General features: G+C 46.0%; 1 protein-coding gene across 7 annotated transcripts in view; it reads right to left on the bottom strand.

Annotated features, from left to right (window-relative positions):
• Positions 1-1,642: 1,642 nt before the first annotated feature.
• fhod1 (formin homology 2 domain containing 1) overlaps positions 1,643-14,583 on the bottom strand; it is a 52,872-nt gene continuing 39,931 nt past the window's right edge. For all 7 annotated transcript variants that reach the window (XM_012919888.5, XM_023153732.3, XM_023153738.3 and 4 more), the window contains 14 exons: positions 13,070-13,227; positions 12,856-12,912; positions 12,609-12,746; positions 12,321-12,487; positions 11,072-11,671; positions 10,368-10,523; positions 10,086-10,268; positions 9,820-9,939; positions 7,920-8,081; positions 7,650-7,840; positions 7,329-7,521; positions 6,485-6,662; positions 5,556-5,732; positions 1,643-4,064 (listed from right to left, as the gene is read on the bottom strand). In XM_012919888.5, the coding sequence (XP_012775342.2) occupies positions 3,979-4,064; positions 5,556-5,732; positions 6,485-6,662; positions 7,329-7,521; positions 7,650-7,840; positions 7,920-8,081; positions 9,820-9,939; positions 10,086-10,268; positions 10,368-10,523; positions 11,072-11,671; positions 12,321-12,487; positions 12,609-12,746; positions 12,856-12,912; positions 13,070-13,227 (2,566 nt within the window). In that variant the 3' untranslated portion in view covers positions 1,643-3,978. The remainder of the gene's footprint in view (positions 4,065-5,555; positions 5,733-6,484; positions 6,663-7,328; positions 7,522-7,649; positions 7,841-7,919; positions 8,082-9,819; positions 9,940-10,085; positions 10,269-10,367; positions 10,524-11,071; positions 11,672-12,320; positions 12,488-12,608; positions 12,747-12,855; positions 12,913-13,069; positions 13,228-14,583) is intronic.

The following is a 14,583-nucleotide window of genomic DNA, read 5'->3' as shown; positions in this document are numbered from 1 at the left end:
GGGGGAAACACTGAATGAGAAGACATGAGGTCACATCTGGGTCATTCTCCAGCAGAAGGAAAAACTATATGAAGATTTAATAAATGTATGAACAGATGTGATCATCTTGTAAAACCAGAACATGAACAAGTTAAACTACAGTCCTCACCCAAAACAGCACAGTGTAAAGCAGGCTCATGATTAAATGACAGCCTCCTGAAACAGACTGTATATAGAAGATGGGAGTGATAATCGTGTCAACTCGCTGGTCAGTAAAGTCCAAGGAGTAGATGCGACTCGGGCACACTGCTATGGAGGACCACAAGAGCCGCACACATGGAAATAAAGAATTCTGTGCTTAAATAAATTGTACAATAAATTATGCATTTGTAAATTCACTATTTACAGAATTCTTTATTTCCATGTGTGTGGCTCTTGTGGTCGTCCATACGCCGCACCCTGCATAGCAGGAGCTTTTTCACAATGAGGCCGCCACAACCTGAGGCACTAATTAAAGCAGAGAACGAGAGTGTTCACCCGAGCCGTAGCTAAAAGCCTGGACCCGAGCTGGAAGGGAAAGACTCTCGCCCCATTTAAAAGAAAACAAAAAGCAGTGGTCAGTCTGAGAAAATAAGTAGAATTTTATCATTTTTCCATTTCACACAATACAGTGGAAATACACAAAACCTCCACACAGAGCAGGGATGTCAAACTCGTTTTACATCACGGGCCTGGTTTGGGCTTTAAATGGCCCAGACCAGTGAAGCTTCTCTGTCTGGGAATGCAAAGAAGTTTAACTGCACATTTAATTCCCGCGATATCTTAATATAAGGAAGAAAAAAAAAGAAAAGAAATGCATACCACTCAGTTTTGCTACAAGATAAAGAAATCTGTCAGCACGAGTCTTTGGGCTTAAAAGTAAAATTACAGAAAACTTTCTGGGAGCTCACCGAAACCTGTTAATGATTGTCGATGAAATATTTTGTAGTATTGTAGTAAACCCCCCAAACAAACAGACTGTAAAACCTGCAAAATATAGTTCAAAACCCAAAGTTTATGTCCTTCTTCAGTCTTTGCTGGGCCGATTCTGCCCCCCGGGCTTTATGTTTCACACCACTGAAGTAGAGATTGAAGAGGGGTGGAGATTAAAAAAATACTTTGAACTTTCAGACGTTTTCATACCAGGAACAGAAACCAATCAATCGCGGCTGATACAAGAGAAAACATTTTATTCATTACAACCATGAAACTTGGGTTAGACCATACACACATCAGGAAAGTGTTTAATGAGGTTTTAAATCACCAGATTAAAGAATCTGTTTCCCCTCAGGCTTCTTTTTGTAACCTCAGTTTCTTTAACACACAAGCTTTGGCTGTCCATCTTCTATCTACAGTCTTTGGTTTGCAGCTTCATATTGCTGCATTGTTGAATGCGTCATTCCAGCGTGCTGAAAACCCACAGAGGCTGCTGTAAGTGTTGGAGAGCAGCTGTTTAGCATGCAGAGTGGAAAAGGAAGGCGTTGCTTTAATCTGTGGGAAATGAAGGGTGTGGAGCCACTGCAGGTGTAGTGGGTGGATGTCCAGTGGAAGAATATAACATGAGGCACGAGGAACGTGACAATATTGTTGTGTGGAGTGAATGAACAGACTGCAAACACGTCTCTCTTCTTAAAAATCTTTATTAATTATACAAGCGACACATTCAACCATCCATTTAATATTTTTATAAAATGTTCGTCTTGCTCTTTAAGTTAAAACAAAGTCGTCATCTGTTTGTGAATGAAAAAAAAAAAAAAAATGTGAAGAAGCTTTTCACACAAACTGACCTGAAGTGAGCCGCAGAAAGAAACCATAAAAACACCTCAGAGTGCCAAAAACACCAAGACCGACGCACACTGTTAGTCCTGTAATCACTCCCCCACACACACACACACACACACACACACACACACAGATGTTTGTACCACGTAAGTGATTTTAGGTTTTAATCCAACTTTTTTTTTTAACATGTGTGATTAAAATTTTCCAAACTGAGCATTAATCGGTTTGAAGACCACGCCTCCACGAGGGCCCGAGTCCGTGTGACCACGCCTTCCAGTCCGTGCCATGTGTTTTGACCTGATGAGCCCACGTTCACCTTGAATTTAAATAAAACTATACAACTGTCAAGTTTTTAAACAGACCACCTTTGTGCTGTTTGTGACGCTGCAACAGCAAACTCTGCAAACTCTTCAACTCTGTGCAGGTCGGAGTGCAATTCAGCTTCAGGATGACAAATCTAACAAGAATCTGACCTTTTATTTGCAACGTATTCCTCAGACAATCCTCAGAACAGCCACTAAATGGACCCTGCTGTTTGATAATTATGTCAGCTGAGCTTTCTATGAAGTACATTTGCCTCCAAATCCATCAAACACACTTTCACTTACTTAGGAAAACAGGTTTAAAATTGTAATTTTATTATGATATTTTCTAAAGTCTCACAGTCTCCGGGTTTAAAGTTAAAACAGACCAGTTAATGAGCTAAACGTGAGGATATTTCACACACTTCAATAAGTTAAATATATTCACCAGCCTGTCGTTTCTATTGAATTTTAAAGTTTACCCTCTGAGGGAGGAAACTTGCAGCCATTTCTGCTGAACTCTCAGACTCTTCCTGATCCTTCGCTGACAGTTTTTGGCTGTGAAATAAAGAATTTGAGGCCATCCAGTGACGAACCTTTAACAGAAGAGTCCATCCTGTGGAATACGACAGTAAAAATAAAGCTTAGCTTTGCATAAAAACTGGACATGCAGAGAACTGGAGCCTGGATCACCTGACAGCAGCGGTAAAGCCCACCAATTAAAAATGTTTTATGTGCCGGATGACTTCTTTCCCTCGATTTCATTTTTGAGGACGGGCGTTTGGACGTGGCCAGTAAAACTAACTCGGACTGCTCCCATGCCAGTTTCACTCATGATGTCATGTTCAGACTCAAGCGCATCATCTCACTGTTCTCTCTGGCATTAAATCTGCATCCACCTTTGCAGACGTGCTCTGAAACTACACACTGTTGTGGCTCCCTTATTATATACTTTTTAAACTTAAATTTAGGAAAAGTTCATATTAAGAACAGCTGTGAAATTTTATTCCCAGTTTATAATTTAAGGAGCGAAACTGTTCCTTCACATCGCTGATGGTCTGTTTACATGCGCTCTAAAGATTATGGTAACACTCCAGTCCAGCAGGTGGCGGTAACGCAGAAGACTGAACAACAAAAATGAGCAGGTACAAGCGACGCGTGTCGGAGAGGCCATGCTCGACTTAAAGCAAACACACAGACTATAAACTGGGGACTTCCCAAAGTTATCTTAAAGTCAGTGAAAATGTAACAAAATACCAAAAGTTTCAATTTAAACTAATCACCAAAAAAACCCAGAAACAACTTTCAAAACAACAAACCGCCGGCCTTCTAAAACAGCCGGGGTGGCGTGCCCGAGCGTGCCACGTGTTCAAAACCCAGAAACTGTTTTGAGATCTCGATGAGCTCGAGCCGAGAGTCAGACAGGAAGAGACACACAGACAGTGACACTTCAGAGCCAGCGGCGATTCAAGTTAAAACAAACATGGGAGCAGTTCGAGAGGTCGAAGGCTTTGCTGTGCTTCTGCTCGCATTTCATTTATCCGACTCTCACACTTTCAGTTCTGGACGGACACCTGACAACGACACCTTAAACTCATTTCTCAGTAAGACCGCAGCTCTGCGTCCAGATTTCCTCGTGAGCATCTAAATGTTTCAAAGCTGCAGGAAACCAGTAAAAATCTGTCACGCGGGAAAAATTCTTCTCACAACTATTTCTACAGCAAAGTGTCCGCACAGCTGCGGCAGATGTGCCGGTGGAGGAGTCTCCAAATGCAGAGCGCACGTCTCCCGACGTCTGCTGGAGCCGCTCAGCTGGTCTGGGTTCAGTCTCTGTAATCAATAGTTCGCCGATTTATCGATCAGCTGCAGTCGCAGCTCAGACTCTGTCTCCTGCCGTCTTGTTGTTGAGTCCCAGAGCCTGAACCACGTCCACACTGAGGCCGCTCTTCAGAGTCCTCCTCACTGAAACACACAGAAACAACGTCAGCATTACAGGAAGCTGGGGCTCAACTTTCTTCTTCATTGATTTTGATTCTTTTCACAAAACTCTTCAGAAAATCTTCAGCCCAAAAATAAAAAGTTTAAAATATCTCCTGCCTACGTCTTAGAACAGACCAAAGAGGAGGCTCGGGTGGACCAGCGACTCCCAGCTTCTGCCTGATAACAACTATTTTACTTGGAAGAAGAAAAAAAACCAGCCATTTATCTGCTCCTAGAAGAGAACGCTTCAGGAACTCGTTCCTACAGGTCTTCATAACACATCTTTCTGTGCTATTCCACACATATTTCTCTATTATACCATTTTTCAGCCTTTTTCTCAGATTTATAGCGTAAATGTACTAATTACTCATGTAATCTGCACTAGTTTCTTGCACAGTGTCAGTTTTAGTCATGCAAATGTAAATAATCATCATCATCATCATCTCCTCGAATCTGAGAAGCCAGAAGCTGCAGATTTGTGCGTCTTTTGCTTTAAAACACCTCGTGAAGGTCAAACACTCCAAAAATGTTCCAATCAAAGATTGCAGTTTATCGCACTGCCGCCAAGTTACTTAGAAATGAGTCTGCAGCCTGCGAGCAGCAGTTCATCGTGTCCTGCGCTCAGCAGTAGGATGATGATGATTATCTGCTGCTGTGGACAGATTTACTGAGGAAGTGCAAACAGTGATATGAAGCTGCACAGATATCAGCTTGTTTTGGACACACAGCTGCTGTTGTGTCTCCACGCAGTCTGAACCAGACTGAAGCTCAGAGGACTCGACCTTCAGCAGGACGGGTCCCTAAACCTTAAATAACACAGCAGGGGAACGTGAGGGGCAGCCGCTTCCCCTCGCTCAGGTTTCGCTTTTCAGGTCGTCCTTTGGAAAGCAGCGTTGCGTTCGTCAGTTTAAACTGTGAGTGGAAAAAAGTGACTAAAGTAAAACAAAAAGAAGCTTTGAAGAATTCTCAAAAGCAAAAATTTAAACATGAGTGAAACCGTCTTCAGCTGTGTTTGACCAAAATCATAAAATTCACTAAAATTAAATAAACAAATACATAAACGTGAAAGATTTAAAAAAGAAAAAAAAGAAATGTGGTTTTTCTTCCGGGTGCCCCTCAGCAGGCTTCTGAAAGTTAGCCAGTTAGAAGAAAGCACGTATGGAGGGCGGAGCTTAAAGAGACAGGCGCTCATTTCAGACAGATGATGAACTACATGAGACTCATTTAAATGAAAATGCTGATTTTAAGCCAATAGACTGCTTTTGCAGAAATGCACCCTGGGAGTTGAAGTCACATAAAGCCTCGACTACACTCTGTTAGGGACGGCTGGAGACCCGAAGGCTCAGCAAAGCCAACACAGCCTAAATGCTCCGCCCACAAGTCTGCAAGGTCACAAAAAATTAGGCACGTCCTCGCACTCACCATCTGATAACGTCACAGGGAATCAATATTAAGAAGTAAATTCATACTCACGGGACTTCCTATTCAGTCGGGACCGCTTGCGGTTCTTGGGGCTGGACGATCTGCCGGAGGGATTCTGGGTAACAGACTTGACGAGTCGGTCCATGATCTCATCTGTGGCGTCGTCCTGGGAGCTCGTCTCGTCTTCTTTGGCTAAAGACATCTTGGGCGGCTCCACCCGGCCGAGACCTGAGGACCAGAACCGGAACATTAGCCACGAGCAGGAACGCGATAAGGAGCAGGGCGAGGGCGCCTGGGTGTTCCCATCCCCAGCTGCTCGAACTGGTTCAGAGTTTAGTAGTATTTATCCCAATTTTCTAACTTTCGGCTTAATTTCAGTGTGACGCAGCATCTGCCAGACTCACTAGACGTCCGAATATTTAACAGTAAAAACGAAATTAATTCAGAGCGTGCCGAAACAATCGCTCATTACGTTAGTTTATAAATGGAGTCATTATGTTGATGGAAATGTTCGGAAAAGAAAACTTTTTTTCATTTTAACCAACCAGAGTAACTCTGAATGAGCCCTGAAGGACGTTTCTACAGCGTCCGGTGGAGCGGCGCCGGCCGCTGATGGCTCTACTCAGATTTAAGCAAAAGAAAATGATTTCACTTTTTTCTCTGCAGCTCCAGCAGAGGTGAAAATATTCAATTTTTCATGCTTTCCAATAAAAAAGAAAAAGCTGATTTAGCGTGTCTGAGTTCAAATCACGACGCAGTCACATTTTTCTGCGTCCTCACTCCGATGACATCAAAATGTGGGGAATGTCGTGCTGCAGACCGGATCTCTATGTCTGATTTTACTGGTTGAACGCTCATTTCTAGCAAAAGCAGCACGAGCCTGACGGCCTTAAAGTTAAACTGATGCCGGAGGTGAACGTGGCGCTGACAGTCAGTTATTGTGGGAGTCGTGTGGAGGTGAAGAAAGCTGCTGGTCTTACTGCGGACGGCTCGGGAGCGCCTCAGGCCTCTCTGATCACAGTTCAGGGTGCTGCTGCGACTGATCAGCAGGTTCTTCATGTTCTCATGCTCCTCCTCCTGATCTTGGTCTGCCTCCGCTGCCATAGAAACGGGGGACGGGCTGTCCGGACGTGACACCGCCCCTGAAAACTTCTCCGTCTGAGGACGGGAGAAAGAGGATAAGCCCACTTTAGAATATAATATCTGTAAACAGTGATTTAATCTCTAGATTGTAAATGTTTTCTTTTATTCCTCTCTGTTCAACAGTGAATTCTGGTGGCACCCTCTAAGGATCGAAGAAGCGTCACAAACTGCAGTTCCTCGAGTGGCCACTGGAGGCATACTCCAAAAGTGAGTCACTCCCCATAGACTTCCATGTTAAAATATCCAACTTTACAGCAGAGTTAAACGCATTTACAGCCTGCTGCAGAAAAATGTTTTGGTCTGTGAAGCTGATTTCCTCCTTTGCAATAATCACACAGGCAGTAAACTGATTTATACCTCGTCCATTTGAATTTAATTAAAGCCTGAAGATGGAGGCGTGGCGGCTCTGATTGAGAGGTGTGTTTGCAGTGGTTTAAATTGTACTGAAAGATCATCCGAGAAGTTCAGTGAGATTCAACCATTATGTGAATCTGCTATTTAAAAACTACAAACCTGGGAAGCTAGAAGTCTGTGGGCTTTGGTGCCGTTCTCTAATTAATACAAATATTTGATATTCTATGTAGATAACGGTGTTAACTGATTGGCACTGGCTTAAATCAAGTAACTCAGATTTTGTGATTCTGTTGCCGCTGACCTCTGACATGCAGGGGAGAGTCTTACCTCGGTGATCATCTTTCCTCGCGTCTTGGTGCGCTCTCGGTGAACTGCGCGTTTCCGTTTGATGGTGAGCACTCGCTCTCTGGTGGTGCGATATTCCAGAGCGAACTCGCTGATGATCCGACAGAAATTTGTCACCTTGACGTCTCTGACCGAAGACGACGGCTGACCCAGGAACAGCAGGAAGGAGTGGAACCTGGAGGAGGAGGAGGTCAGTGCATCATCGTGCCGAGGACAGTGTGTGTGTGTGTGTGTGTGTGTGTGTGTGTGTGTGTGTGTGTGTGTGTGTGTGTGTGTGTGTGCGCGCGCATGCTGATGTGTCACCTGTTGATGACTCTCCTGTGGACGACCTTCAGGATGATGATCCTCTGCGTGCAGTCCTTCAGGAAGTCCGTTAGTTTGTTCTTCAGCGCCGCTTTGGTTTCATGTTTGGCCACCACCTTCAGGTTGTCCCATGATGCTTTGCAGCGTCTCTCAAGCTGGACCAGGTTCTCCGATAGCAGCTCAAAGTCCACCTGGAGAAAAAAGTAAACTAGTCAGCACCAGGCGATTTTACATCAGGGCGGCGTGAAGGTGAGAAGGACTGAACTGTACTTTGGCCGAGCGGGTGATGGCGGGGATCTCAGAGTAGACGTCAGAGGATTCTGGGTAATTTTCCACCACCAGGTTACAGGTGTGATGAAGCAGAGACTGACGGTGAACCGTGTCCTTCACCTCCACCACTTTCTCCAGGTAACTCAGCTCAAAGCCTTTAGCCTGCGCACACACATGCACACACGCACACACAGATTCAGAGGACGATGTTTGATCTCCGCCTGAAATCTCCAATCTTGACTCTTTGTTTAGAGGAATAACAAACTGGCCCTCGCTGTCAGAGATACGTTTGGATGTAAACAAAGCACCGTGCACGTGTTTGAGATTCTTACCCATCACAGAGGCGTCTCATTGGCCAGATCTAAGATCCCAGACGAACTACCGCTTGAAGACACGCAACCATGGTAACCAAACCCCACCCATGACATGATCCAAGTAATGATTAGCACATGTGAAAAGTACACTACACCCAGTAAAGTAAAGATACTTGAACTAATAGATCATCACCATCCAGCAGTGTCTGTTGTGACACAGGTCACTACTGCATTGCATTGTGGGATATTATATTACAACATTCCCACAGAAATAGCTTGGACGTGGTGTAGTGTCCAGCAAAACAGCCCTGCAGCGCTCTAACTGTTCTTTGTGACTTCAGCGAGGTCAAACAGCTGGGATCACTTCCTGGGATCTGTTTTTCTGACGCCACTGATTTATCAATGATAAATTAGTACATCAGAGGATTTGAATAAATACATATGTGCAGGCTTTTTAAAGGTCTGATTCAGAGTGCCAGCACGTGGAAATAAAGCTTAAATCAAGCTCTTTCAACCTGATTTTATCTCACTTTTAATAACGTGCAAATATATAAACACAAACAAATGAAAGCTTCAGCCGAAAGTCAGTTTGAGAGCACAAACCTCCCTCTTGACACAGTACCGCAAAATCTGAGCTTTCCCTTTAGAAATGTAAAATGCTGCTGTGTATTTATTCTAGCTTGGTTTGCTAGTCTGTAACCTTTACAGTTTAAACTGTGCTGTCATGATGATGATGAAGATGGCGACGACATCCTAACAGCGCCTTCAATCCCCTTCTGTTAGGGCAGCAAACACGATGCACAGCCTCTGGAACAGCCCTGCTGTGGTTTATGTTCAGTTCTCTTTGATGTGATAAAGTGAGGAGGACAGCAGCTGTTAGCAGACCTGCTGCTACATCCTTTTTAATCAGCCATTCAATATTTTAAGCCCTGGTTCGTTTACTGTCACAGATCATAAAACTCTTCCTAAACGCCGATGTATTCAGTTTTTATAAAGAAGTCGGGGAATAAACAGCTGCTTCCATCTTCCTGTGAGTAACCGTGCATACAGCCTGTCTGTGAACAGCAGGGTGCAGTGAAGGAAACGTGAGGCTGTGGCTCTCGTGTTGTGTAGCAGCTGCTGTCGGCTCAGATTGAAGCACCGCTGACCTCCCTGCTGCTGACTGGCTGCAGTCAGAGTGCTGTCACATGTCGCTGAACCACCAGGGAAAAGTGTTTTTAACCTGACAACCACACTACTCTGTGCAGCAGCTGTTCAGTTTATTTGGATACGTCTGGAATATGTTATTACTGCCTGCTGCAGCAGTAAAATCCCTCATATGCAAGTATGTTTACTTTAATGACGTGTACAAACTGCACGTGAGTTTTTCTAACCATGGAGAGATTCACATTTCCTGCTGCGAGAGTTGAGTTTCTACACCTCTTGTCATGTGTGTGTTTGTCTATTTAGACAGCTTTGTGGGTACAGTTAGGATTGTGTTAGGGTGAGGCTGAGGGTTAGGCTGAGCGGCTAGGGAAAGCATTATGTCCTCACTAGGATATCAAACTAGAATGTGCGTGCGTGCGTGGGGTTGGGTCCCTCCTCACGTTGGAGCTGTTGAGGAAGTTTCCGATGGCGAGCAGCGTCGCCAGGATTCTCCTGAAGGTCTGATTGGAGGCGAGCTGCTCCATGCCGAGCTTCAGGTCAAACAGCGGTTCGGCTATCTCCTGCAGGGGCGACACAGTCACAGTCTCAGCATTGCAGTATAACAGCCTAACTATAATCAGATCCAGTTTTTCTGTAATCTTGCTGAGCTGAACTCAGGTGACTTTCAGGTGTAAATCTTCTAATGATCTGCAATCAGCTCGCTTACCTTCTCCAGAGCCTCGTAGTTCAGTTTGAAGGCCCAGAGCTGAAGGCGGGGGGTCAGGCCATTGATGGAGGCCAGGGTGAGCAGGAACTGCTCTGCTGTGCCCAGAGGGAGGTCGGGATTGGCGAGCTGAGCCTCCTGGATCTTCTGCTTCTCCTCCTCTGTGGGGGTCATGGTCAGGATCTTCTGCTCAGGACAGAGAGAGGGCCCATAGCGTTAAAGTTGAAGATGAAACAGCAGATGGATCAGACTGTGATCCGTCCGCACACAGGAAGTCACCCCTACCTCGATGCCCTCTTTGCTAATGGCGAACTCGTCGAAGCTGAGAATGGCCGACTTGATGACGTGGATCGCTGGCAGGACGGTCATACCGATGTTGATGGCGTTACTCCTCTTTGAGTCCAGAACCAGAATCTCAGTCTTCTTGGTCTCCGGTCCTTTCTGCACACAAGCGACATGTTAGAAACGCGACGAGTGCGACAGTTTTCCTGCTCAATAATTCCTCCTCCAGCTTTGGAAGAGAGCCGCTCGAGCGCGACTAGCAGTGTCAGCGCTTCCTGTGATGTCATAAAGTTACACAGTAACACTTCTTAACAATCATCACTTAATGGTAAACTGATAATTGGTTAAACTAAACACACTGATCATGTTCATTTTCTGTTTAGTATTCACTGCTTGTTTAATTTGTGGTTTGAGTTGAAACATTAAGTGTAAAAGTGAAGGGATTTTACAGCCCGCTGGAGCCCCCTGGTGGTCAAACTGTGGCAGACCGCTTTAAATGAGCTCGTATGTGTTTGACATTGGATACTCTTTCTGCAGCCCGCCTTTTTACAGCCTCTCGAGTGCATCTCATTTTGCTCTCTGTGGGTCTCAGGCAGGGTTTTAACCCTGGAGAACCCATGGGGTCAAATTTGACCCAATGGGGTCGGCTCTGACCCCATGGGTTCTCCAGGGTTACGTTTTTTTAAGAGAATCTATCATCCACCCACCTTGGTTACAGGGAGCTCCTTGCCTTTGGACTCAAACAGATGCTCGAGGCGGGCGGTGTCCACCGCCACCTTATCCAGAGACGCCCACACCGTCCCCCGACCGAAGCGACACTTCTTCGGTCCGTCTGCCTGCTTCAGCTCCTTCCAGAACAGCTTCACCGTCTTCTTCTTCTTCTGAGAGGCCTCAAGAAGAGGAGGAGGGGGGACACCTGGTGGAGGTGGAGGAGGAGGGGGTGCGAGGCCTCCTGGTGGAGGAGGTGGAGGAGGAGGGGGTGCAAGACCTCCCGGTAGAGGAGGTGGAGGAGGAGGGGGAGGAGCCCCCGGCATGCCAGGAGGGGGAGGAGGAGGGGGAGGGATTCCAGAGAGGGTGAAGGATGAAGCGGAGCTGTCGAAGGTGTCTATGTCCAGGACGTCGATGTCCTCCTCGTCCAGCAGGTCAGAAAAGTCCAGGTCCTTGATGCGTAGGGCGGCGGCGCTCGGCTGCAGCTGGTCCCAGGCGTCGTTGGAGCTGCCGGGGCCTAGCGGGGTCATCTGGGTGGTGTCCAGACTGGCGGCGTGCGCCTCGGTGTCGATGCTGCTCTGGTGCCGGATGTAACGCTTCTGATGGTGGATGGAGACACATTTATCAGCTTTACGTTCAACCTTCAAACTGCACACATGAGCCAAAACATGATGCGGCCCCGCAACTCCACCTGCTCTTTAGCACCAACGTGAAGCCAGCGGGCCTCAAACTGGAGCCACTGATGCAGGCGGGTGTGGGAGGGGCTACAACAAGAAAGCAGCACCACTTTAATAAAACAGAGGAGCTGCAGAAGCATGCTCTCTGTTATTATTGCATGTCATGACTTGTAGAATAAATTTCATGAACAGCAAACGCTGATTTGTTCTGCTCGCCATGAACGTCGTGTCTCAGAAATGACCTCCGCACTCGTTACAGGAACTCTGCTGAGCTCCTCACGACATTTCAGAGAATCTCTAGAGTCCTGTTGGAGAAGTTCAGCTCCTCACCTGAATGTTCTCATAGACCCAAGAAACTCTACTTATCCAGACCATCAGGTTTTGGCTCATGCCTGTACAGTAACTCGGTGCATCAACTAAAACCCGATTCACTTTAAAGATAGATGCAGATAAGTGACTAAAGAACGAAGGATAAACCGAGTACAGAAACACTGCTTTTAAAAACCTGCGGATCCGCAGAGAAGAAGAAGAAAAACATCTGCAGACAGAATAACGTCCTTCATGTTCTGACCTGTTCTTCAGCCAGTCGGGCTCGTGCCGCCTGCGTTGAGCCTTCCAGACTCTCCAGCTCTGCCCTGCGGGAGGCGCTGCTCTCGTTGGAGGTGGAGGACTCTGCCGAGCGCGCTTTGAAGCTGGACAGACGCTCAGTCACACGACCCCGAGCAGCCACATCGTCACCTGATGGGAAATGGAACGAAATCACAAAAGAACAGAAGAACGTTTTTGCAACTTTATTTATTGTCATAATATTAATAAAGTCTGGGATGTGCAGCGAGCTGCAGAAAAGCGGCTCTCTCACCAGGCACGAAGCTCCTCTCTTCTTCATTGGTGTCTGCAGCTGCAGAGGGGCTCATGGGTCCCGTCTTTGAGTAGAGCATGTCGAGCATGAACTTTGTGTCGTTGGATAACGTGCTGCCCTGTCGCTGCACAAGCGGTGCTGCAGACAAAAACACTGGTTTTTAAGTTTATGCCAACAGACTGATTCAGGAGAAGATGTGTCCTGCAGTTCCTGTCTCTGCCTGTAGAGGGCAGCTGTAGGCTCTCACCTGGGTCATCCTGGGAGTCTGAATGTCCGTTTGTTTCCAAACTGCTTGATGTTGAGTCTGAACACACACACACGAAGCAGAAGAGTGGCTGTCAGCTCACACATTCACTTAATCTGGAGTCACAGGAGCAGCATTAACACCATCACACAGTAACAGAACCACATGTACATCAGGAGGCTGTGTGCAGCTCTCTGACTGTAATGTGAAGCTTTACCGTGACGTGACGGCACTTCGGCTGCGCCCTCGTCCGCTGTCCCCTCCAAAGTTGACGTTACGGCATCATCAAGTGAGGGCAACTTAATCTCGCTCAAGTCTTTAGTTTTTCGCTTCCTCTGCCACTGTTGGGCAGCCAGGATGCGCAGGAAGGAGTCTCTGAGAAAAGAGAGAGAGGAGAGGGGGGAAGGGATTAGACCTGATCCCAGACTTCGAGGCTGCTTTGAGGAGCCGGGAGGCAAACTCTGGACTTCTCGCGTCAAGTTAAAGAGGACCTTTTCAGTCTCTTCTCTTATTTCCCCGTCTTCTTCTGATCGTTGCACTTTTGGACGATCATATTAAACAAAGGTTTGGCCAAAGTTTCAAGTAAATAGGTCAACATATTTAAAAGCTCAGGTGCTACTTATGGAGGTTTGCCAATCAGGAGGCAAATTTAAGTGGAAAAGGTCCCCCTTAAGTTACTTTAATACCGAATCATCGCAGTCAAACTGATCTCAGATTCATTTTTATTCTCAACTGCAAACCAAACCAGATTAAACACCAGCAATTAGACTCCACCCAGAGTTACAAAAGACAAAACCAAACCAAACTCAGGACCGGAGGACGCGGTCAGCCCCACCACCAGCAACACACCCCTCCCCCCACATCCGCAGCACTGAAACATCCCACCGGTGCAGATTTATGACTTTAATATGTCAGGATTTGGACGGACCGCTGAGCCGCGGAGCCAACAAACACACACAAACCCAAACACATAATTTTTATATGGTGTTTTTATTATTCAGTTGTTCTTGGCCACCAAAGAATCTCTTCTCATTTCAGCGTTCAGAGGTCCGCGCTAATTTAACATTTTCTAGTTAATTTTATGAAATGAGACGCTCTTTGGTCACATGAGGGGGTCAGTTTGGATGCATGGTAATCATAATGTGTCTGTTTGTGACAGCGTGCAGTTTCCTCATCGATGACTGGTTCTACAAAAAAAAAAAAAAAAAGCAAAAAAAAAAAAGCTGTGAGTAGGAGAGACTCACAAAACGATTGGTCCCAAAGTTGGAGCCGGCGATGGGCTCCTCTAAGAAAAGTCATATTTAGATAAAAGTGGAGCAGAAGCAGGAGACGCTTCTGAAAAGTCCAAACCACCTTCCAAACATAACCGACTGTGTTACTGCTGAAAACAGGGCCGTGTGGGCTGTTTTCTCACTCTTTGTGGTTGTTTTGCATCTTTTATCTGAGGTCACTTCGTACAGAGACACGGGGGTCCTTGGTTATCGCTGCCCATCCACGCCTGTAGTCACTTTGAAAGCATAAAGAGTATTTTGTAACGTTTCCGTAAAATGTGCAGAAACTTTGCATTAGTTACATATTCAGACAGAAATATTATTATATCATCTTTGATTAGTTTAAAGTCTTTAATAGTGGCAGAGATTTGGAGGCGTCTTAAGAGGTTTCTCTCAGCCAAGTGGAGAGAAACACTTCTTATGTGAGAAATTGTTTTTACACAAGTTTTAGCTGCAAGCA

This window comes from Maylandia zebra, linkage group LG1 (assembly GCF_041146795.1).
Source record: "Maylandia zebra isolate NMK-2024a linkage group LG1, Mzebra_GT3a, whole genome shotgun sequence".
Classification (NCBI taxonomy): Eukaryota; Metazoa; Chordata; class Actinopteri; order Cichliformes; family Cichlidae; genus Maylandia; species Maylandia zebra.
This window is presented reverse-complemented; position numbering and strand designations above follow the sequence as displayed.